General features: G+C 41.5%; 2 protein-coding genes across 2 annotated transcripts; both read right to left on the reverse strand.

Moving 5' to 3' along the window:
- Positions 1 to 2,046: 2,046 nt before the first annotated feature.
- LOC308074882 (uncharacterized protein) lies at positions 2,047 to 8,565 on the reverse strand. The gene is made up of 5 exons (XM_080414391.1): positions 8,471 to 8,565; positions 7,289 to 7,414; positions 6,633 to 6,804; positions 5,135 to 5,889; positions 2,047 to 4,442 (listed from the first exon to the last, which is right to left on the reverse strand). The coding sequence occupies exons 2-5, from the start codon at positions 7,412 to 7,414 to the stop codon at positions 3,540 to 3,542; spliced, it is 1,956 nt and encodes a 651-aa protein (XP_080270517.1). The 5' UTR covers positions 8,471 to 8,565; the 3' UTR covers positions 2,047 to 3,539.
- Positions 8,566 to 22,200: 13,635 nt separating this feature from the next.
- LOC308074774 (G-protein coupled receptor 151) lies at positions 22,201 to 23,949 on the reverse strand (the record flags this gene model as incomplete). Its single annotated transcript, XM_080414282.1, has 2 exons — positions 22,201 to 23,006; positions 23,550 to 23,949. 2 exons carry the CDS (start codon positions 23,947 to 23,949, stop codon positions 22,201 to 22,203), a joined length of 1,206 nt encoding a protein of 401 aa, XP_080270408.1.
- Positions 23,950 to 26,293: the final 2,344 nt, after the last annotated feature.

The following is a 26,293-nucleotide window of genomic DNA, read 5'->3' on the forward strand; positions in this document are numbered from 1 at the left end:
ACCCCACCTTCTCTGTGTAATATACACTTTTTGGGCAGAAAATAAAATATGTCCACCAGATGGAAAGTATTTTATTTACTCCACTGCGCCCTCTACAGATCTGGTCAATATAAATTGACCATCGACCAGATTTGTAGAGAGCGCAGTGGAGTAAATAAAATAATTTCCGTCTGGCGGATATATTTTATTTTCTGCCCAAAAAGTGTATTATACAGAGTAGGTGGGGTCCTGGGGGGCTTCCCACCCTGGAGAATAGACTTTCAACACAAACAGGCTTTGTTTCGGTGAGTGGCGAAGTAATTTTGTTTATTTTTTACTAAAGACGGAGACCTCGCACGGCAATAGCATTTTCGGTGCATGAGCAGAGCACAGCGCCTGGCAGGGCGTTAGAGAGAACTCCCTAACGCTCTGGACCTGGGCTAGTGGCTCGTCAAAAATAACAGATCTGCTATCAACGCGTGGCGTTGTTATTTTTTTTTAGCGAGTGACACCGATATATTATAACTCTATGAGTGACACCCGCTTCGTGCGATGGAACTGCGTTTATAATCCCACGATGACCTTCTCTCTCTGTCCACCGCCGATGTGATGCCAACTGAGCTCCGAGATTGGATCTCGATTTGAGGGTTTACATCTGTCCTTAATCCCCGGGGCAGTCTAATCCTTTCACATGCACAGCAGAGAAAATGACCAGCAGGGAACAATAAGCCGTGTATTCACAGCGCATAGATAGAGAGCATGAACAGGAATAGATTGACCACAACAAAGTTTAGTTTTGAATAATTTGTTCTCTGGGGCAACAATACATTTAGTCCTCAAAGAAAACAGAACTTTTTTTATGATCAGTAGTAGCCTAGGCTATAGTTTACAAACAGACTATTATCATTATTATCGTTATTTTAGTCGTTTCCACATGGTAGCTATCCCATCCATTGAGTAATACACAAGTGTTTCGACCTAGCCTGGCTCCAGCAGCCCCTGAATCGCTAGCCTCGCATTCAGTGAAACGAAATGAAAATTCAGGCTGAGTGTCAGGCTAGTTTCGACCTATACTTATGTTTTACCAGAAGATGGCACTATATATTCATTCAGGGAGTCACTCACCATGTCCCAGAGGACTTCAGAGTCATACCGCATACTCTGTTCTGTGGTCCCCACTGTCCCCTTAAATGTGATGCCTTGTGAGTCTGACTGGCTGCACATTTTTAAGAATGGACTTTATCACTACTTAAGTGTTAACTATCAGCGAATAAAGGATTGTTTATCATGTGATCTCTTTAGGTAGGATCAACCCGTATTAAATACATGTGCAAACCTTACAACACTGCTTCCACTACATCACAATGATTGGCATTCATCAAAGATCAACAGCTGATGTACAACTGATGAAATGAGCATGACTCTAGGGACTGTTATTCAATGAGGATTATGGAGGGATGATGCCATTAAGCGGAATCAGAGTGTAGGTCTTTATAATAGGCTACTGTTAAATGCATTAGGATGATAACCCAATAGTGTCTCTTCTATAATGGTAAAGTATGGATAATTAATAATAATTAATCATATACTGTGTGTGTGTGTGTGTGTGTGTGTGTGTGTGTGTGTGTGCGCGCACACACTCGCGTGTGTGTGTGTGTGTGTGTGTGTGTGTGTGTGTGTGTGTGTGTGTGTGTGTGTGTATAAATGTATAATAAAATGTAAATAGTAATATAAGTAGTAAAGGGTCAGACCAGCTGTGAGCAGTATGAGCAATGGGAACAGTATTAGACATGTTTATGCTGTGATGAGAAAAGTAAAGTGTCATCTATTGCCAATGGCATACCTGTTTCTACTCCAGTTCATCTTCCCATAGCTTGGTTTGATTGGCTCAGAAAGAATACAAAATTCATACGCACAGTGAATGGCCGTGACGCCCCTGCTGCCAGGCCATTCAAACAAAGTTATGGGAAACTGTCGGGAACAGGAAATTGGTATGCCATCTTCTGAAAACCTGGGACTACATTCGATTTGTGGGGGGGAAGCCAGGCAGGGAGGGCAGTCTTTGTCACTGTACTCTCTCTCACGTACCCAGTACTAAAGGGTATGTGAGAGAAAGTGGAAAATGGAAGAAAACATTTAACTTTTCTGCTTAATTACAAAAAGAAATGGACAAACGCTATGTATACCTGTAAATCATTGAAGTGGTAAACAAAATCAAAGCCTGGACTAGCACAACTGAATAGAAAGCAATAATGGTATATAATAATAATACATATTGACATGGATTTACTGAAATCTTATAGCCACAGTACAAAATAAATCTGTTCAGGAGGCACTTTGCAATTGCAACTCTTCCACTCTATTTATTAATTGTAATGTGATATTATTCAAAAGGTGAGTTATCATTCATTCATAGCATCATATGCTATGGTTTTCTCTTGCAGTTTTGGAATAAAAATGTTGTCGGGTAAAGGGGGGTACCTGGATTCAGAGATCAGGGAAAGTGGGTACTAAAGCCAAAAAAGTTTGAGAACCGCTGTTCTAGGTTCTTGTTCCTCTGCATTGGGAAGCAAACTGCAGCTGAAAGCTAGTGTTAATCATAGGCTTGTTCACCCTACTCCCACTGACTTCAATGCATTCCATCAAACCTTTTACTCCAGTTTGCCTCACCAGTGTGGAGGAAGAAGGCACAGAACGTGATTTATGTGTCCGTCCCTTCTTTACATACAGTATGCCTTACACAAAACAAGGAAGCAACATTCCCAAACACAGTTCAGTTCATATTTTAAAAAAATTAGGAAAATAGGAAAACTATACAAAAAGAGGTGATTTTACAGAAACATTATTAAGAACAGAGAAGTTTAAAATATGGGAGAATCCTGGGAAAACTGAAGGGTTGACAAGTATGCCTACTGCATGGACCAGAATTGAAATATAGCAATAATAGTGCAAATAGCAAAAGGAGTAATGTGTGCAGTGCTAGATACCAGCACTAAGGCACTAACAGTCTAATCAATGTTCTATGAACATTGATTAGCAATGAAAGCTGAGAGACAGTCTCTAGATGAGAGAAGCATTGTATACTTGTGAGTCTGCTGTCTGTCATTTTTGAAGAGATAGCGAGCTCAGCTCAGTCTAATGTAGTCTAATGTAGACATAGACCATAGCCTGGAAACAGGGGATGTACTTGAGCAAATTATCAAATAATGTATTATTTAGATTACCAATATTAACCTAATAATTAATAATTGGGGAGGGTAGTGTGCTTGCGTTGCCCAGTGAAAAATGGTGTAGGCTATAGTATTTGGTCTTTTTAGTTTAGGGATAAAACCATTCAACATTTAAAAAAGAAAACAGACAAAACATAATCAAACTTCGGAATAGACTGATGATGAAATAAGTGCTAAAAGTTCTGGGGAAATTACTACGGGTAACCTCTGGGAAAGCCTTGAGCATTCATGGTCCAGTGTGATTTCACTACGGCACTGACCATACCCTATAATATCCTCTTTCAAAATACTTAACATTCTCTTCCCTTCCATCACAAGATTTAAATACCTTTAACGCTTCAGCTTCCATGCCATGATGGCAAAGATGACCACTCCCGCAGCTGTCATAAAGTACTTTGTGTGAGACAATTTCACGCTGCTAGAGGGTTTCTCCTCCACTGGATCCTGTGGTTTCAGCTCCAGCACAACTTCAGCTGCCCTGGACTCGGAGGGGTGGCAGTTTTCATTGGAGGCAGCATTAAATGATACTCTGACAGCAGTGGCACTGGCAGGCAGTTCTGGTGCAGAATTGGGCTCCATGGCAAAAGCACTGGTTGCTTGACCTTTGAGGATGTGAAGCTGTGGTCCCTCCGACATGCTGGCTCCATTCCCCACCACCTTCTCACCTTGGTTGACCTCACAACTGTGAGAAGACAACTCTAGGGACACAGAGGAGGGACTTTCAATCGCAATCTCGGGCTCACTGTTGTTATTTTGAACAGGTTTGGTTTCACACAGATTCACATTTCCCAGCATGCTTGGGGTCTGGCCATCTTGATTTTGGATTGATGGCGGCTCAGACACATGAACCACATTGAACAGTACTTCGTGGTCTCCTAGGGAGCTCTGACAGGGGGACTCATATTGATTCTCCTCAGGCTCATTGTGTGGCAAAAGCTCCTCGACCACACCGTTCTCCTGACGTGGTGGTGGGGAGGGTACTGGGGTTGCGAGGTGAACTTGGGTAGTCAGTACAGACTCACTCATTTCTAGACGAGAGCTGGTACCTGAATAGGGTGCCTCTTTTATGCCAGGTTCAACCTGACAACCGTTTGAAACAGCTTGATAACTGAGGAGCTGCCCAGGCTTACTCAGTTCCCTATCATCATCCTCATCAATGAACGAAGCATTCTGACCATCCACTGGGAGTGTGGAAGTTCCTGTGGAGACTGTGTGCTGACAGTTTTCAGTGATCTGGAATTAAGATAGAATGTAATAATGTGTTATTTTATATAGCACCTAAGTTTAAAGGAATAGCTCCAGTGAAGCTATCCATGGTTTGCGCCACTATAAGATCCCATTCGTCCCTCTGTCTTAGTTCTTATCATAAGCAGGGAACAAACTTAAGTGTTTCTTTCCTTAATTGTCTAAAATTAAGTAAATACCCCATAAACAGCCACAATTTGATCTATTAAATTCAAAGGACAAACCTTGTCGGAAAAAAGACTGAGAGCATACAGCAGGGCTGCAACTATCAATTATTTATATATCGACAACAACTGGATTATCACAAGCTCTATTTTATACCACAGTGTTAAGATTTTTGCTTATAATGAAATGCCCAAAATAAGGATTTTGTATTAAATTATTGATTATTATTTGGTTTAAATCGATTAGTTCCATTAACTCTTACACCCCTGGCATACAGTAATATAAGTAATTTCAAATGCTAAATATTATTCAAATTTAGACCTAAACATTTTTTGTATCTTGTCACAGCCACAGAATTGCATTTGATCACCCTTCAGAAATATGACAAATGAGAAAATAAATAAATAAAACTAATTCTTAAAAAGCAACAGTATCTTTTTTAACTGAAAAAACAAAGCACTTTTTTTCGGCTGAATATATGTTAATTAAGGCTTAAGGTGACATTTTCTATTTACCTGTGTTGCAATCGGGTCAGAGTGTTCTTCAGGCTCCAGAACAGCGGAAGCCAGCGGAAGCCAGTGGAAGACTTGGTCCTTTGGTGGGACAGTTTCTTGAACTGGACAATTGTCTGGTGTCATAGTGGATGTAGATTCATCTGTCTCATCTGAGCCTGTCTGAGAAGGAGAAGGACTCTGTGGTGGGCTGACCTCTGAGGTTGCTGTTCGGACAGCATGAGGCTGTAATGTAGCAGCAACTGCATGGAGTTTGACAAGAGGCTTAACAGGAGGTTCTGGGTCAGGGGTCTCCTCAGAGCTGACCCCAGAAACCTCACTATCTCCATCACTTGCTTCATCAGTACCTGGACCCATATCACCAGAAACAACCTGAAGGTCTACATCAGAACTTTCTTCTGGCTCCTGGTGAACAGGCGGTGGTGACGGTGAGGTAGTGGTGGTCGGATGGTGAGGGGTTTCAGGAGAAGCAGGAGGTGTTGCTTGAGGATGTACCGCTTGCATCGGGGGAGACTGTGGGGCCTGGGGAGCAGGACCTGATGATGATGCAGCCTTGGCAGAAGCTTCAGCGGCCAGGCTTGGTGGTGTCTCACTCTCTGGCTGTGCAGGGGTTTCTGGCTGGGCAAAGGCTGCTGGAGGTGGTGAGACCTGGGCAGCTGGCTCTGGAGGAGCCAGAGGTGGGAGCACTACAGCCGCTTGACTGCTTGGTGGTGGTGGAGGTAGATGGACACGTGCTGCAGGAGCATTTGGTTTGGGTTCTAGAGCAAAGGAGGTAAATAAATGTGAAAGTTACTCTTTACACCATTTAAACACCATGACTTCCTAATCGCAGTGTACCGTACTGTATCTATTACTTATATAGATTAGAATAAGGTACTTGAAGAATGCTAGGGACATACTGTATGTACTGTTAATGACAATGTATACTTGATAGTAAACTGTTAATGACACGGTGTACTTTCAAGGCTTGGAATTCAACATGACCTTGAACAACAAAACAGCCTGAGCCTGTATAATAATTGCATTCATTTTAGAGTCATACAACAGTGTAACATGTATTTTTGTTTGGCAACATCTCTGCTCCAGAACTGCGATTCCCAGAGTTCTAGCGCAATGGATATTTTGGAAAGCAACAACTGCGTTGTTAGAAACGGTATGTATAACATTAACTTTAAAATACATAAATAAATACATTTCCTATGCCTGCATTATTTGGCAATAGTGTCGGGAGCAGACACTTGCGACTAAAAATTGTGTTTAGAGAACATAAATGTATGTGGAATGGTTATTGTGAAATATATGCCAGTGAAATATTATGTACAAAATATTGAATAGAAAAGGTTACACAGTATGACATACAACACTACTCCAACGTTAAATCATCAAAATCAAATCCACTGTTTTCTTGTATGTGATTGGCCATGGAAACAACAAAACATACACCATACCATACAATAATATAATAATGCAAATCTCCACACAAACACAAGAATATGCTTACTATACAGTGAGTCATACAGCCTTCTCAGGTCAGCAGCCAAATCCCATGCTTCACATGCTTCCAACGCAGAGATCAACTCCTCTGCCCAGTTCTCTCTCCTCGTCAGACATTTAAGAAGAAGAGGCACAGCAACAAGATTTCCTTTGTTTTGTTCCTTTGCCTCTATTTCTTCCTAAATGTAATAGTTTTGAAAGGAACATGCAACAAAAACATGCATTAGTCAATAAAGGCAGCAATTGTGAAGACTAAAAACAGAACAGATGGGATAAATGTATCCTTAAAATGGGATAAATCTTCTTTTACCATCTAAACAAAATAATAAACAAGTGTTTCAAAGTCCAAGGCAACATATTGTATAGTGTTAAATAAATGAACATCAAGGAATGGTAATGGCTGTATTTTAATAATAAGTAAAGAGTAGGCCTATCTCATTTCAAGTATTCTGGTTACATGACTCGATTTTCTGAGTAATGTTACGTACTTTTCAAGTAGCCTAATGATGCATTTAATTGCGTTCTTATGTCTGTGTCAACTTCAACTGTTTATTGTCACTTCACAACTTTACACGAGTAAAAGTGAAGTCCAGTTATTTGACTTAAGTCAAAGTAATATTACTTTTACTTGCAGCTTTTAACCTCCAGTTCATTTAAACTCACTCTGTCAGAGGGGGTCAAGCAAGGCAGGTGGTCAAGGATCTGTAACACTTTCACATGATCTGTAAACTTTGTTATCTTCTCTCGCAAGACGTAGCGTTTCAGTTTATCTCCGGCATAAGTAGACATCTGTGAAATGTGAGACAGCAGTTATGATACAAAGCAATACATCATTACAACTGCATATGTATAAAAAACCTAAAGCTTAGGGGCCCGGACTGCAAAAGCCCTGCCGCCCTTTTTGATGAGCTGGGGTGTGGGGGTCTACAGGAGGGCCTTATCTGCGGCTCTGAGGCTGCCTACAGGCTTGTAGGGTTCCAGCATGTCAGAAATATAACGGGGGGCCTGTCCATTCACAGCTTTGAAGGTCAAAAGTAAAATCTTAAAATCAATTCTAAAATTAACGGGCAACCAGTGAAGAGCAGCTCAAATGGGGCTGATATGGTCACGTTTTTTGGAGTTGGTTAAAAGTCTAGCAGCTGAGTTCTGTACCAATTGGAGATGGGATATTGCTTTTTTGCAGAGGCCGGAATGTGGGATTCTTAATAGGACTAGATCTTTAACAACTAGTCCTATTAAGAATCCCACAGCACAATAGTAAAGTTGTGGGAGATGAAGAAAGGAACCTTATGAAATCACTAAATTCTAGAGCTGCATGTGGTTTCAGAAGCAGACTATTTCAGTGGCTTGGATACATGAATATTGTCTGGGCACCATGACTTAATTGCTTGCTTGTACAATACTTAGCCAATTTTAAATACGAATAGGCTATTAATGTGTAAAATGTAAGGGTAGGCTACTATAGGCTACATGTCATGTGAGCAGTAATAAAAGTTCAATGTTCAATGGGAGTTGGCAAAGTGAGAGTAGGCTGCATGTAGTAGGCCAATACACCTGTTATTACATGTGAAACATCTTGTTTCAAGAAATCATTGGGTTGTATTAAAGACACATTAATGATGCAATAATAGCTGGGGCTTTTATTCCCTCTTTATAATATGGTAAACGCTGAAAGTGAAAGTGAAAATGTGCTAACATATGGAGCCACACACAGCAAACCGAAATACACCAAGAGATCCCCTTTCACTGACTGTATTGTATTGTGTCACAGCTTGTGATATAGGCCTACCCTTTAAAATCTACAGTCAGCTGCCACAGTTCTAGGCCATATGAACGAACACTCACCTTGACCTTTCTGTGTTAAGGAGATCAGAGGTTCAGAAGTCGGGAAATCTAGAACTGAAACTGCGTTTTCATTTGGAAGCGTCAGTCTGCGTCGCTGGTACGTCATAACCAGCTATGTTCCGTGAGCAGAAATAACGGAGCAGAAATAAGACTTCCAGTTGACGATCTCTTCAGAATAAGAGTACCCTCTAGAGTAAAAAGAAACCATTGAAAACCATTGAAAAACGGTTCATTTGCACATTAAAACTATACATTAAGCATTTAAACGAAGCTATACAACACATATTATGTTTCTGTGTAACAAAAACGTTTTTTAAAAGATAAAAAATGTATCTAAATGGATAAATGCTGTTCAAAGGAGTGCAAAGCCTATAGAAATTGGACACTGGACCAGAGACGGACACGTGTGCCAACACTTGTGACATACTCACGCGTTCGGGGAAACCCCCTCTACAACGCCACACTCTCCGCTAAGCGGCACAGGTGTAGAAAAAAGTGTGGCGGACCGTCCAGTGAGGTCAGAGGTCAGAAAAGTGCCGTTTTCAGACAATAGTGGACACTGGACCGGAGACAGACATGTGTGCCAACACTTGTGACATACGCACGCGTTTGGGGAGACCCCCTCTACAACACCACACTCTCCGCTAAGCGGCACAGGTGTAGAAAAAAGTGTGGCGGACCGTCCAGTGAGGTCAGAGGTCAGAAAAGTGCCGTTTTCAGACAATAGTGGACACTGGACCGGAGCAACTGTGGATGCCAACACTTGTGACATACGCACGCGTTCAGGGAGACCCCCTCTACAACGCCACACTCTCCGTTAAGAGGGAGAGGTGTAGAAAAAAGTGTGGCGGACCGTCCAGTGAGGTCAGAGGTCAGAAAAGTGCCGTTTTCTGCCATTTTCAGACAATAGTGGACACTGGACCGGAGACGGCTGGGGATGCCAGCACTTGTGACATACGCACGCGTTCGGGGAGACCCCCTCTACACTGCCACACTCTCCGCTAAGCGGGAGAGGTGTAAAAAAAAGTGTGGCGGACCGTCCAGTGAGGTCAGAGGTCAGAAAAGTGCCGTTTTCAGACACTAGTGTATGCAAATTGGACACTGGACAGGAGACGGTGCTTAGTGCCAGCACTTCTGAGGTACGCACGCGTTCGGGGAGACCCCCTCTACACCGCCACACTCTCCGCTAAGCGGGAGAGGTGTATTTTGAAAAGTGGCAGGCCGTCCACTGCGTCCAGTGAGGTCAGGGGTCAGAAAAGGGCCGTTTTCAGACAATAGTGTATGCAAATTGGACACTGGACAGGAGACGGTGCTTAGTGCCAGCACTTCTGAGGTACGCACGCGTTCGGGGAGGCCCCCTCTACACCGCCACACTCTCCGCTAAGCGGGAGAGGTGTATTTTGAAAAGTGGCGGGCCGTCCAGTGAGGTCCATTTTCAGAAAAGGGCCGTCCAGAAAAGGGCCATTTTGTCTTTTGTCAGACAGGGCTATGGACAAGCCTTGCTTCTATTTCAGTTTCCCAGTTTGACATCAGTATAAAATTTCAAGACCATTAATAAAGGCACACACCAACATCTCGTTCTGTGTCTCTCTCCGTTCCTGAGATATGACTGATGTAACATTGACTGTGACCATGATTGTGCCATTTTTCTAGGGCAGCCTGGAGATCATTTCTACCAAGTTCCATGAAAATCTGCCACTCTCTTCTGGAGTTATTTTCTTCTCAACAGACTCGCACACAGGAGTATTATTTTGTGTTATTGTGCTTGTCATAATTAGAAACAATTGCTGGCTGTAGGCTATTAAACGCTGACTCAAGTAACAGTCTTGCTCACTAAGAGTCAAATAAAGTCAAGGGACGGTGATAGGTATTTTGTATACACTATCCAATTTGTATACACTAGTGTCTGAAAACGGCCCTTTTCTGACCCCTGACCTCACTGGACGGCCCGCCACTTTTCAAAATACACCTCTCCCGCTTAGCGGAGAGTGTGGCGGTGTAGAGGGGGTCTCCCCGAACGCGTGCGTACCTCAGAAGTGCTGGCACCAAGAACCGTCTCCTGTCCAGTGTCCACTATTGTCTGAAAACTGCACTTTTCGGGCCTCTGACCTCACTGGACGGTCCGCCCCACTTTCTTCTACACCTGTGCCGCTTAGCGGAGAGTGTGGTGTTGTAGGGGAGGTGTCCCCGCACACGTGCGTATGTCAGAAGTGCTGGCATCGTCAGCTGGCGCCTGTCCAGTGTCCACTGTTGTCTGAATACGGCACTTTCTTTTCTTACCTCTGGCCGCACTGGACGGCCTGCCACTTTTTTTTTTTTTTTTTACAAATTGTCTCTCAATGTTCACCAACATTCTGTACTACTGGTCTGTATCAATTTTCTATCAAGTTCAGGGGTGCTCAGTTATGGAACTGTTCTCAAACACACACACACACACACACACACACACACACACACACACACACACACACACACACACACGCACACGCACACACGCACACGCACACGCACACGCACACACACACACATTTTTAATCTCACCTGCACTATCTACTATTATTATTTGTAGCATATTTTGTTGTTGCTTTTATCACTGTTTACTTGCTTCTGCAATAAACAATATTATATCATGATAATTTTCCTAGAGTGACCTGGCCTAGAGGCAGCATTATTACAATAATGGACAACCAATACAAAAACAATACACATGCAATATCCAGTTAAAGTGCAAAACAGTGCAATGCAGGATCAGAAACTGTGCACATTTAATGGGGATCAATAGCCAGTTTAAATCAGGAACAACCTAGCACTTGGAAGTGAGCTAGTATAAGCCATTTAAAAAGACATACATCATAAATATATTTTTTAAAATACATTTGTGTCTTTAAAAATAAAATTGACACTTAGAAGTGTTCTAGTATGCGCCATTTAAAAGACATACATCATAAATGTATTTTTAAAATAGATTTGTGTCTTTTAAAAAATATAAAAAATGTATGATCTTATTTTGAAGGCAACCGAAAACCTTATTTCTGCTAGCTCGAAAACTGGATGTCCTATTTCTGCTCATGGAACGGAGCTATAACCGCTATGAGCATGTCTGATCCGGCCTGAACGTTTCCGTATCCGCTCTACACGCAGACCGGATCAGGAAAGGTGCATTAAAGTGTTATTAATTTTCCTCTACCTTTTGTCTTTTTTCTGTATAATAAATGTTATAGGCAGTGGTGAAAAAAGTACTCACGACTCGCAACCAATTGTGAACTTGTAGATCAGCTATTTTCAAATGGCCGAAATGTATATAGGGCTAAAATGGGTAATGTATGTTTTGTAATAATAATCCAAATCTACAAAGTAACTAGTAATTCAAATAATTGTAGTGGAGTAAAAGTATAAACATATTTGCCTCTGAGATGTAGTGGAGTAGAAGTAAAAGTACTGAAAATAGAAATACTCAAGTAAAGATTTACACCACTGTTTATAATGCATAACTATATATTCTGATAGTAATCATAGAGTGTTTGTTCAGTAACAGTGGTCTCCCCATCTCTCAGGCTCTTTAATAAACATAAATTATTTTTTCAGGTGGTTGCCAATTGCAGCCAATCAGAGAGAGAACCCATTTATCAGCTTGGTGTTTCCAGATCCAATTTTGTCTTCTTTGTTCTTTTGTGTCACCACTTCCAATTTCACTTGAAGCTGGGGTCAGTTTTCAATTACGTTGTAAAAGCTTTTTAAGTCAATAACAGGTTTATTTTATTTGTAGTAGGCTTATTTGTAAAACAATAGAATAGAGAAAAATGTGAAATTGTGCACATCACACATTTGTATTGATGCCTATGTTTTACCAGTAGGTGGCACTATAAATTAATTCAGGGAGTCTGCATGTTCAAGAGGACTTCTCAGTTCTCTATGGCACTGTTTCCCAAACAGTGGGTCGGGACCCATGCATGGGTCGCAGACCCTCAGTGTTAATTTAACTCTGAGAGTGTACAAATGGAACCAAATGGAGCCTTAAGGGTCCATATACACTCTCTGAATTAAATGAACTCTCAGGATTTTACAGTGTATATTACAATTATTGTCTTTAAAGATCCCTGTTTTCCTATGAGGATTTATGGATGGATGATGCCATTAAGCAGGATCAGACTGTTATATAGTACTTATAAGGCTAATGTTAAATACATTAATATTGTGATAACACAATAGTGACTTATAATAGTGAATAGTAATATTCCAAGATGATTTTTTCACAATATAGTAGAATTAAAATATGCAGTGTGCATGTTCTCTGAAGTATGGATTAATAATTAATCATATATTTGTACCTGTGTATTCTCTATAGTCAATTCATTTTCATGTTAATCGTTTTAAAATGTAAACAGTGACTCATACAATTCCATTGTAGATAATCCCATCCCTTCATACAACATGTAGCCTGTAAGAACAAACATTTTGAATTGAACCTTAATTTGATTGAATTGTAGACTCTCGACTATTGTGTAACCTTCCTTACTCCATTAGGTTCCAAATGCGATTCAGTCCATGACTGAAAGTTGAGTTTGTGCATTATAACAACATAAATCTTAAAATATGTAGGCTTGGTGTATTCTGTCACAGTCATAATCATATATTTATAAGCAGAATCAATTGGCCAAATATGTTCACATATTAGAAAAGTGACTTTGTTACAGTAACATATAAGAGAAAGAGTTTTTATGATTACGATGCAAATAAAAATAGTAATACAAGGAGTATGGGGTCAGACCAGCAATGCAGTATGAGCAATGTGCTCATACTGCTCTGAGCAGTGTAAGACACCTTACGACCTGTACGACCCCAGTCAACTTGCACAGGTGAGGAATGAGAGAGGACCCGCTGTGCAGGTTGTGTGGCGGTAAAGGAACCATGGCGCACATTCCATCAGTGTGCAAAACAGCATTGACCCAGGGGGAGATATAGGTGGCGCCGCCGCCCGCCGCCATGACACAGTGTTGGCATTGCTCGCAGACATGTTGGAGCAGAGAGGAGAAAGAAGCATCCAGCCAAAACAAGACCACTGCTGAGCACCATCACCTTAGTAAAAGACGGTCATAGATCAGTCGTCCAAGGCCAAGCCAAGCAATATATCCTGCAGTCAGCCCAAGGATGGGAAATGGAGGTCGACCTGGGGAGGAAAATCCACTTCCCAGAGGCGGTACTGTCCACCACTCTGAGACCAGACATTATCATATGTTCTCCATGAGGGAAAGAAAATCATCCTGGTGGAACTAACGGCCCTGTAGGAGGAGGGCTGTGAGGAAGCGGTTTGGGACCACCTGATGACCTCTCTTCCAGGCCAAGGCTTCATCCTTTAGAAATGTATTTATAAAAGCATCTTTGATGTATTACAAAACAGCAAGGTTAACTGTACTGTATATGGGACATGTACTGAATAGGCTGTGATGAGAAAAGTCATGTATAAATAATCTATTGCACAGACCAGTATAGGCCTAGTAAACCAGAAATATAGTAATAATATTGCACAGGTTAGGTATTGAACATATTGTACATATAGACATTGCACTTCGTAAAAGCCTGATTGCAAATAACAAAAGCAAGGAGTGACATGTGCAGTGCTGCCTGCTGGATACCAGCACTTACAGTCTAAACAGTCTAATGTTCTATGCAGGAACTGGGAAGCACAGGGAAATGTGTGACTTGATTTTAAGGTTTTGGTCACTAGAGTCACTTCTCAGAGTGGAAAACTTCAAAGAGATTGTGGCCAGGATAAGAGGGGTCAGAGATTATCATGCCTGCTTGCTTCCTGGCCCTGGAAGTGTACAGATCATTCATGGGGGATTGGGGTTGTGTCATCCACAAACTTGAGAAGCTTGACAGAGGTGTCCGTTGAGCAGTGGTGTAAAGTAACTAAGTACATTTACTCAAGTACTGTACTTGAGATGGTTTTACTGTGCTTAGGGTATTTTTTACTTTACTGGAGTATTTCTAATTTGCAGTACTTTTACTTCTACTCCACTACATCTCAGAGGCAAATATTGCACTTTTACTCCGCTACAATTTGAAAACGTACTAGTTACTTTGTAGATTTTGATTATTATTACAAAACATACATTGATCACTTCAGCCCATATACATTCCGGCCATTTGAAAATAGCTGATCTACAAGCTCACAATGTGTTGCGATGCGACGCATGGTGAGCTTGTAGATCTGCTATTTTCAAAAGATGTATATACATAGCCGATCTGCAAGCTCACAATGCTGAGCTTGTAGATCTGCTATTTTCAAAAGATTTGTATACATTTGAAAACTTGTAAAGTGGGACAGTCTGGATAATGAGTACTGTCTACTTTTGGTACTTTAAGTACATTTTGATACCAATACTTTTGTACTTTTAGTCAAGTACATTTTTAATTCCAGACTTTTACTTGTAACAGAGTCATTCTATATCACAGTACTGATACTTTTACTTAAGTACAAAGTTTGAGTACTTTTTCCACCATTGCCGTTGAGGTGCAGTCACCGGGGGGGCGGGGGGCGGGGGGGGGGGGGGGGGGGGGGGTGTTCCGGTCAATTGCTAGAGTAGTCGTGTGCTCCACACTTTCCCAATAATCTGCTTAATTTGACTATTTCTAATCTTGCCATTTCCAATCATCATACAACTTTGTTCCTAAGTTACATGGACGTAACCGCATGTGCAATGATGTATGAAAATAAAAGGAAAACATGTGGACAAAGACAGCTATCGATACTCACAAACTAAGACTAGCATAACAATGGAGACCATGCTCTACTTGATCATTAACCTACAAAGAGGCTTTGAAACTGAAACTGTTTGAGACTATGACAAACCCTACCAATTATTCTGAATTTGGAGGCTAAATCAAGCCACTAGTGGCACTACTATCAACCCCCAGTCAATTAATGATCAGTTAAAGGATTTTTAAACTGCCTTTGAATTCCCCAGAGACTACAGAGGATGAATCACTGTTTGATACATTCTTTAGTTCAAGGTTTTTCGAAACTGTGAGACCAAGAGCATTGCAGGGGAGGTGCAGAAAGACATGAGGATGAAAGGGAATGTCTCAGACTTTGAAAATGTTTACTAAATAGCTGTTACTGAACACACACTCTATAGCAGTGATTGCTATGGGAATATAGAACAATTATTCTAACAAAATAAATATCACTTACAATACAGCACCTACTCCAAAATATTGAAGTCTCTGCTTTGGTTAAATCATTTACTGCAGGGAAATCAAGAACGCCCTGAAGCTGATGCAGATTGGGAGGTGCCCAGGCAAAAGAATAGGCCTATGTATTTCAAATATCGATATTTATGAGTTGATAATTCAAAATCAATCTTTACAAATGGAATGGAAAGTATTTTTTTTACCCAGCCCAAGTCTTATATGTGTTACATGGTTTTTATTTTATAAAATTCAATTAACAAAAGTACTGTAAGTTGGTGATCCACTGACAGAGGGGTGCAGGCACAGTCAACTGGGAGAGCTTTTTGTGTGTGGGAGCCTGGCACGATAGTGTTAAATGCAGAGCTGAAGGCCACGAACAAAATCTTTGCATGAAAGACCTGATTTATATTTATCAAAAATAGCAGATCTAAATTATAAGCTCACAACGTGTTACGGCGCATTGCATTGTGAACTTGTAGATCAGCTATTTTCACTGCGTCACAGCACATAGCACACACAACCAAGTATAAATCTGGCATAAGTCCCCATAGAGTCCACCTGCTGGAGAGTGACTGCATCAATCATGCATGACATTTTTGCCTGGTATGCAAACTGCAGGGAGCCCAGGAGGGTGGGTGCTGTGGTGTGCCTAATGGTTTTCATGGTTTATTATTTCAGACTATGTACTGTAGGTGTTAGGTAGCCTGGCATGGCCAGACTAATGCATAGGGCTATTGTTTTGTTTTTTGCACTGGCAGATTTGTCTGGTTTCCAGGCTAGGTGTAAGGTGGGTAGGGGCTTCCACATTGGATGATACCGTGAGCACAAAAAAGGTAAGATTGTAAGAAAGCTTTCAAAAGTAAAATTGGTATACTTCCCATTGAGGACAAATTCCCTGACATGATCTAAAATGTCATCTCTATTTCTATTGCTATTCATTACTTAAAATATATAAATATATTTATAATTAAGTAGGTTGGAGACTTGGAGAGGCATATTGTCGGTATCAGGCAAGAACGAGGCCGTCTATCCCATTTTCAATGTGCTATACCCCTGGGACATACTAACGTCATGTCCAGTTACCCAAGCCGTACTACTCAAATGCTGAGTTGGCAACCCAGGATCAAACCCAGAACTTTGTGGTCCAAAGGTAAGTGCTCTACCAACTGAACTGCCAATAATAATGATTATCTATCTATAAATTCACGAAGTGAAATGTCTGTCTGTCTGTCTGTCCCGAGCAAAACTCTGGCACCGTCTGAAAGACCAACTTCATACTTGGCGTGTGTTGCTGATAACCTGAGGATGTATTGTGGGAATGTGGTCGGACGGGCAGTTGTCCAGAACCAAAAATTCACAAATGTATGTATCTGTCTGTCTGTCTGTCAGCGGGTCTATCTGTCTCCTATTTATGCATATGGAGGTCCTTGGCGGACACACTGATAGTGATGGGGGGTCTCAACAACTAAACAACTAACCAAAACCACCACCACTGTGCACTACTTTCTATGCTTCCGCCGGCGGACAGCCGTGGCCAAAGCCCGGAGGCATTATGTGTTAGGGCTGTCCATCTGTTCGTCTGTAGGCCTACATACATCTGTCAATCCATCATCTGTATGTCTGTCCATCCGTCCATCCACCTGTACATGGTATCTCAGGATATCAAGGGAATTTCATGACATTTTGCACAAACGTTCACTTGGACTCAAGTATAACCTGATTAAAAGTAGGTCAGTGGTCAAAGGTCAAGGTCACTGTGACCTCAATTCTACATTTACTATACGAGTCTGGACAGACAGGGATGTAAACTAGATCTGGTTAGCGGATGCATACAACCGCAATGCATGTATTTCTAGTTAAACAAACTGCATATTGAGTTCAATCCTTCTCTGTCTGTGCTTATATGATACCACCCCTAACCCTAGAATCTAGATTGACATATTCAGAAAGAGATTATGAATGTCATGGCTGGCACATATACTGCTATGAACTGTGTGGGGACTCGCGGGAGTTCCTTGTGACATACAGTTTCTATAAAGCCTCTGCAGGATACAATATGATTGGAGATAAGACCTAATGGAATTTCTGCCCCAAGGCAACTCAATCATGCTGATGTCTGTGCTCTCTTTTATATGTCCAACTGAGGCAGATTGCATTAGCCAATGTTGCTGCGTTATACAACATTACGAGGTTACATTAAATGGTTCTTAGAAACAAAAAGACTAACATCAAGCATCTAATTATAAACTATGTTTCACACAACTTTTTCCATCTTGTTTTTTCACACCAGCCTCTCAACACTGTATTTTGCCGTGAGAGGAATGCAAACTCTCGAGATAAAAAGATGATATGGCTGACTGCTCACAGATTGCTCTGGGTAACAAGAGATTTGGGCTCAGTCCCTTGTTGACTTTTTGGAAAGTGTCTGCTGGAAATCGTAACAATGTATGCACATGGCCCACGGTAAACTCAGTGGTATAGAATGACCATACTATTCAAAATCTATTTAATAATAGATGATCTGACACAACTATTCGTGGTGCTATTTTGATACCAGTAGCCATGTATGTACAGGTCAGGGAGCCAAATAATGAATAGCCAAAGTGTAACCAAGCCAAGCGGTAAGCTTTTGAAGCTAGGAGTACAATTGCCACTGAATAAATCATGTGTAGAGGCACAATCATGCTGAAAATCTTAGATGCTTGCTTTTTTCTCTCAACCTATAACCTTTCTTTTCAATCTTGCAGACTAAAATGTCAAATTGGAGGTAGCATTGGAACCACAGGGGTTCGCTGCTTTGATGCTAAACAGAGACAAACTAAAAGTAGAAACGCTTTAAAAAAAACTGAAAGGTAACCGAGAACCTTCCATAAACTGAAACTTTTCCAGAACCCATGAAGTTCTGTGATGTTTTTTTGTTTACGTTTCATTATAATCAGAACCACACCTGAAGGGGAAGGTACACTACAGTTGTGTACCTTCTGCATGTTTTGCACCCTGTCCGTCCGTCCGTGTATCCGTCCTTCCGTCCGTGGTTCCATCTGTGACCAGCTAATCTCTGGCACCGTTGGCTTGATCGCAGTGAGACTGTGCACACACACTCCCTGGATGCCAGAGCAGAACTTCTGCCCCAAAGTTTTCACATGAGCCTGTAACAGCGCCACCAGGAGGCCGATTTTTGCAAAACATTATTTGACAGTACTCCTACACATTTTGTCCAAACATCATGCAAATCGGTACACAGTATCTCTATAGTCATTAAACAAAACTGGTCTGTCAGATTTTTCATATTCCATCCTGATTGGCTAAGATTGGCTTCCAAAGTTTGCAGGAGTGCTCCGTTTTGAACAAAATGCCTCAAATCATGAACAGCATGCGATTTCCGTGAAATTTTGCACACGCATTCCCACTAGGCCGACAAAGAAATGCCACTTGAAAATTTTCAAATCAGCCTCATGGTGGCGCAATAACAGGACGATTCAAGTATTTATTTATTTTTATTTTTTTTTACATCTTCCTTTTATAGCGCCACCAGGAGGCCGACTTATGTAAAACCTTTTTTTTTATATTACTCCTTCAGATTTTATCCAAATTTCACGCAAATCGGTACACATGATCTCTATAGTCATTGACTATAGAGAGAAAGTTTGCAGGAGTGGCCCGTTTTGAACAAAATGCCACAAATCATGAGTGCAGCGTCCGATTGCTGTAAAACTTTGCACACACATTCGCACGTTGTTGAGGAACAAATGCCACCCTTTTAACATTGCCCTATTATAGTGCCACAAGGAGGCCGATTGAAGTTTCTTTTTTATATTACTCCTACAAATTTTGTCCAAACATCACGCAAATCGGTACACATTATCTTAAGTAGTCAAATTGTCAAGTGATCAAGACGGATCCATCGGATTTTTCATATTCCATCCTGATTGGTGAATTCCGAACATTGCTGGCCCACAATAACCTACCTGACCTGGTTATGCCCTGGGAGCACTTTTTCTAGTTTAATTCTGAGTTTTGGGTTCGCAGAACCAAGGGTTAGTACTACCAACTGCGAAGGGATTTATAAAGGGACTTATAATCCATTCCACTGTTTTAGAAATAAGCATGGCACCACCCAAGAAAATGACTTGGAAACCCCTTAAATGTTACTTGGACACAATTAAGAGTGATCTTTAGCAGTTAATCTTTGGAGAGCTAGATTTTTGTATGTCTGTGTGTGTGTGCGCGTGCATGCGTGCGTTCTGCAACCGCAACTGTGGATCCAGGATCGGACAATTCAGCCACCAGAGGACTCACAAATAGGAGAAGATGGTCATCATCGGTCACGATGGACAACCACAAGCAAGCAAGTGTGTGTTTTGAAAGCTGCATCCTCAAACTGATTTTAATGAAACACATTTAGTAAAATAGATACTGTAACTTACTAAATAAAATTGTGTCCCCTTTAGTTGTTGTTGGGGATTGTATTTGCCAAGTGTACTTAAGTTACAGGAGCGCTACTGACCACTGATGCTTGTGGAAGGGAATATATTCAGGAGGAAAGATTATGTCCAAAAGGCATAGAAAATCCAGGTCCAGGCACTCAACCTGAGTGCCTGGACCCTGAGGGACTCAGGATGGATGGTACTTGCACTTACCTGTAATTTGTCCTATGCATTATTGTACCCATCCTAACTATTAGGAGCAGTGGATGCCATAAGGCACCTGGGGAGCAGTTTGCTCAGGGATATTTTGACATTTCAAATCGTGAGTAGGACATAAATATCGCTGCTTTAAATAGAATATCCTGAAGATAGGGGTGTGCCGATTTCACGATACGATACGATACACGATATTGGGCTCACGATATCGATACGATACGATATATGGCACTTTTTTATTATGAAAATATATGAGGGGGAAAAAAAAGCTTATGAAAATACATGAAGGGGAGCAAATGCAAACAAATACTTCTGTTTTTGCATTATTACTATTGCAACAAAAAGTGAAAAACGCCAAAACGATACATATCGTCACGAAAACGTACGATATATCGGCACACGCCTACCTGAAGATGATTTATTTATGACTACAAAACTCAAAAGAGAAGTCTGAAGTGAAGATTAATCTTGACCAGTTGACCACAGGAAGGTGTAAGATGTGTCAGTCATTCACTAATCTCTCAAGAACAGATTCAGAGCTAAAGGGGGGGGGGGGCGCTGCTTTTCCTTTTTTTTTTACCTAGGATCTCAGATTGGTCATTCACTGACACTGACACACTATTCTGAATTTTCAGTGTCACAGAATTATGACAATTCTCCAAATCTAATGGTTAAAATGATTTCAAATAACAAATCTGATTTACAGTGGATGCCATCTCACTAGTTTCTGAGAGCTTTGGGGGCTGGCTGACTTCCTGGGGAAAGGTTAAAGGGATACTTCACTTCCGGGCCGCCGACACATTTAAAAAAAATATTAAAAATAAATGAAAAAAGTTATGGAAAATTCATGGCCCCCTCACGCATTAGAGTGTCCTACTAATGTGTGAGGGGGCCATGAATTTTCCATAACTTTTTTCATTTATTTTTAATATTTTTTTTAAATGTGTCCCCGGCCCGAAAGTGAAGTATCCCTTTAAGTGGGCTGAGGTGAGCTTTTGAAAAAGAAGGGAAAGATCATATTTGTGAACATTTTAATATGCATGTTATTCATCACATAATGGAAACAATCATTTTGATCAAGTCTCAACAGATATAGGCCTACATTTACATTGACAAAAATATTACAAAGCATGTTCTGTAGCAGCTCACACTTTCTGTATGATGCCATAGCAGAACATGGCCTATACTTAAACAGTACAAAGCAGCTTCCAAATAATAGATATAGTGTATATCCAAAATGTCACATTTTAAATTACTGTAAAAATTGCTGTTTACTGACAGAGTATCAAGAAAACAAATAGGCTACGATCTTATTTAATACAGGACAGGTATCTAATCAACCTACAGTTTGTGATCACAACAGCAGAGCAGGCCTGTGCAACCCTTGATCAGCACAGAGATGGAGGGCCAGTAAACTAGAAACCAACTGAACACACACACATTCATGTCAAAGCATACACAATATCCACTATGACAGGGGTCTTCAACAGGGGGTCCGTGACCCCTAGGGGTCCTCAGAGTTACTACAGGGGGGCCGCCACATCTTTGCGTGATAGCAACTTTGTTTATTTACATTAACCACTTAAACCTGTAGCATCCCTTTTCTGAGGGGAAGTGAACATTAGTCAAACATAGCAGATCTACAAGCGATCGGCTATTTTCGGCAAAGAAGTTTGGTGTATGGAGAAAAAAAGAGCAGACCAAGTACAAGTTCTCCAAGTATTGAGGGTTTAAGTGGTTAACTGTCTCAAAAGACACATTAACATGAATCCAACACAATGCTACACAGAAATAAATGAAAAGGTTAAATTGATAGTGGGGGTCCCGGGTCCCTGCTTCATCTCTCTCTCAGCTAGGGGGTCCTTGGCCTGAAAAACGTTGAAGACCCCTGCACTATGACACTTCTTCCTCTCTTTCCCATGGGACCGGGTCTTGGTTGTTTTCCACCTCTGTGTTTCTGCGCCCGGTCCAAAAGTGCTCCACGTCTGGGAACGTCTCCGCTTCTTGCGAGTTGTTGGCATCGTCATCGGCGACGGCATTGGGGACGTTGCAGGTCGCGACCTCTGCTGCTCCGCTTCCCTCGCTTTTTGTACACTTGCTGCCGCCGGCGGTACCGTGCTTTGAATGTCCGCTGCATATCGCGATGAACCACAGATCAACCAGTCCCTGGCGCACGTCGTCATACATGGTCATTAGGATGACCGGGGAGAGAGAGCTGCACGCGTAAAGAAGCACCTGGGCGAATATGAGCAAGCCCACCGGAGGTTTGTTGTAACCCAGCCTGGTCCAGGTGAACGTGCCCCATTCCGGCAGCAGCATGAGCGCATTGGCGCCGCTCACGCACAGCAGAACCAGCGTGACTTTACTCTGTTGCTGCTGGGGACCACCTGGCGGTGCGGCGTGGTTGTTGACCGCAGAATGCAGGGTTTTGGTGTAGTAAGCAAGCGTGTAGACGATCGGAAGCACAAAAGTCGAGATCGGATACAACTTGTAGAACAAGTTCATGAAGTCGGCGGCGCAGGCGGGCGTTTCAGAGACGCACACGACAGTGGTGGTGGTGTGATGGCGGTCGTTGATCGGCTGCAAAGACGCAAACAGCATCTGGGGAATCGGAAACATCATCGACAGAATCCAAATGAACGCCAAGGCTCCGTGGATCCACGTCGGACTGAAAAGCGGTCGTTTGGCGGTGCTTGAAGCTAAGTGAGAAGAGGGAGGGAGGAATAATGTCAAAACAACAGTGGTGGAGGAAATAGCCTATAGCCTACTCTATATAGTCTTGTAAGTTGTACAATGTTGAGGTATTTTTTTCTTTACTGGAGTATTTCCAGTTTTCACTACTTTTACTTCTACTCCACTACATCTCAGAGGCAAATATTGTACTTTTTACTCCACTGCAATTATTTGAAAACTTTAGTTACTAGTTCCTACTTTGCAAAACATATTTAACCACATCAGACCTACGTATATACTTTGGCTATTTTCAAAGGATTTTATACATTTGGAAACTTGGACATTCTGCATAATGAGTACTTTTACTTTTAGCATATATATATATATATATATATATATATATATATATATATATATATATACACATGTATATTTTCATGCCAATACTTTTGTACTTTTACTCAAGTACATTTTTGAATACTGGCACGTTTAGCTACTTGTAACAGAGTATTTCTACATTGTGGTATTGCTACTTTTACTTAAGTACAAAATGTGAGTATACTTCTTACTTAAGTGAACTGAGTTGTGCGTCGCTCTGCTCGAGGCAGCGAGAATGAATGTTTTGGCAATTACGCACGAGTGCTGAAACCAGTCCGTGGTTCGGCAAACGAACCTCCCGAAGCTCCATGTCTGCTGGTAGTATGTGACGGCGCGCACCGGGGCGCACAGCAGCAAGATCACCAAGTCCGTCGAGGCAAGAGAGACAAGAAACGCTTTCACTTCAGAACCTCTTCCGATTCTAAAGTCACGAATGAAAATCAACAAAACGACCAAATTCCCAATGGCTCCAGAGACGCAAATTCCTATCAAAATGACAGGCAAGGCGGTTTTCGTCTCTTCTCCTTGGAGGAGTTGAATTCCACCGACAAAATCAAAAAAGGAGATATTTTTGGGTTGATCGATATCCATCTTTCCACACAAAACGTTCAAGCTAAAGTGTCTTAGGAAAAAAATACTATTGAATTGAACGGATCTATAATGAATGTATTTTGCACCCTGCATGTATTTTATCCCTCAGCAACAAGGTAGCTGTCCACAACACAGTGGTGCTGAAATCGCTGCGAATGGCGAAGTGACAGCCTCACCAAGTGGGGGAGCAGACTAGACTGGCAGGTACTGTACACTAGTACAGTGGTTCTCAACCTGTGGGTCGGGACCCCCAGAGGAATCCCCACATGATTTTTTTTTTGGGGGGGGGGTCTCCAGATGACAGTAAAGTGACCATTTAAGGACCTTCCTCAAAAGAAGAAAAAAGAAAAAGACCATTAATGAATCAAAAGTATCAACAAACTATACTACAAAAACTGGTCAAACATTGGCCAAATTGTCAAATAATATAAGAAAGAGGAAATCATTGTGGAAAGTAGCTGATCTACAAGCTTACAATGCCTTGCAGCACAAGGCTATGTTCTATGTTCTGTTCTTCATGTTCTTCTATTTGCACAATATTTATCTGTGAAGTCAAACAAAATGTAATGCCTCAACTCCTACATTCCAAGTGCTTGTCAGGGTGGGGGTCCCCAGTTCAAATATGATTTTTTGTTGGGGGGGGGGGGGGTCGATGCCTGAAAAGGTTGAGAACCACTGCGCTATAAAGTAGGGCTTCTGCCGTTTAGCATCGTCAACTCTCACGTCATTTGATCTCCATGCCTCTGGGCTAGAGCCAACCCAAATGTCAAAGCAGCATGATCATATGAATATTATTTTCTTTCTAAGTTCCTATCATTTTTGTTGTTATCATGTTACAATGCTGCTGCAATTTCTGAGGATCTGAACAAAAGTCATTTTTACTCTTTATGAATGTCTGTACACAAAACGTAAAAAATAACAAACCTTGATCTGGAAGCATTTGCTAAAACACAATACCACGTCAAAATACCCTTTTTGCTTGTTGTTTATCATGCATGCAGATGCAGGCTATAACCTAGATGAGCTGAGTAGCCCTAATGCCTCAGCTATTACTGTGGGGCATCCCATTACTATGTCACCTCACATTTCCATACATTATGTGATATTGTGAGTTGAAGTAGCCTATTTAATGACATTTGAGAGTGTGGTTAATTTGGGTTCCCAACCATAAAAGGAAATGGAAGTAACATACAAAGAACCCATTCTACTTCGGCCTTATTAAAAAAGAAAAAAACACCAAAAAGTCTGACACAGAGTGAGATGTATGTTTTAAGCATCTGGGAGGAAGGAGGAGAGAGTAGGAATTGTGTGTGTGTGTGTGTGTGTGTGTGTGTGTGTGTGTGTGTGTGTGTGTGTGTGTGTGTGTGTGTGTGTGTGTGTGTGTGTGTGTGTGTGTGTGTGTGTGTGTGTGTGTGTGTGTGAGTGAGAGTGTTGGGGGTATTTCAGTCACAGAGCGTGTGGAGAGGTGAGGGGTGCCCACTCAAATGCTGTCAACTCATCTGGGGCCTCGGTTGCTAGGAGACTGAGCCACCAACACAGCGTGGGGTGAGGGAAGGTGTGATGAACCATTAAAAAGTAAGGGACATCAACTGCTTAAGTGGAGTTTGAAACGACCCTTATAGCCTAGCTCTGATCCAATGAGAGAATGGTTGGTGAGCAGGTAGTTGTTTGACTGTGATAGAGAAGAGAAACAATGTGATGCATTCTGTGAGAATGCAAGGTCGCAGGAGAGCTATTTTCACTGAAGCATCCTAGCAGTAATTACCGATAATTGCCATGCCAGGGGCCGGGGGTTGTAGCCTACTGACTAATAAGAAGCACGATAGTGCATACAGTGTGCTACTTGACTTACAGTGCAAGGCAAGTGGCACAAGTGGGCTAAATTGCAATCAAAATCAGTGTCACTCAGAGTGCAGTGAGAACCAAACACAAAGCAGTTAACACTGATTCAACACATTTCAACAGGATACATTACAGTGACATACAGCATTCATATTGGGCTAAGAGGACATTGCAGGAGAGCACAGGCAGACACATCAATATGACATACACTCCAAAATCAGAAGTGTCAGTTTAACTCTGAATGTAAACATGGACCCTTATGGGTCAGACAGGTTATTTGGTCCAAAATGTAGAATGCAGAACGGTCTATAATGTAAAGTATACATGATTAAAACATGATTGAACATCATTTTGGGGATAAACAAGAAGTTGAAGGGTACGTTTAAGTCTGATAATGATGTACCGTGCATGTTCAAATCATGTACTACTATACTTAAGATCATTTTTCAAATATGTTATTTTTTAACATTTTGGACAAAATAGCACATTTTACATTGAGGTT

Source organism: Gymnoscopelus braueri, assembly GCF_963280865.1.
Source record: "Gymnoscopelus braueri genome assembly, chromosome: 19".
In the NCBI taxonomy this organism is placed as follows: Eukaryota; Metazoa; Chordata; class Actinopteri; order Myctophiformes; family Myctophidae; genus Gymnoscopelus; species Gymnoscopelus braueri.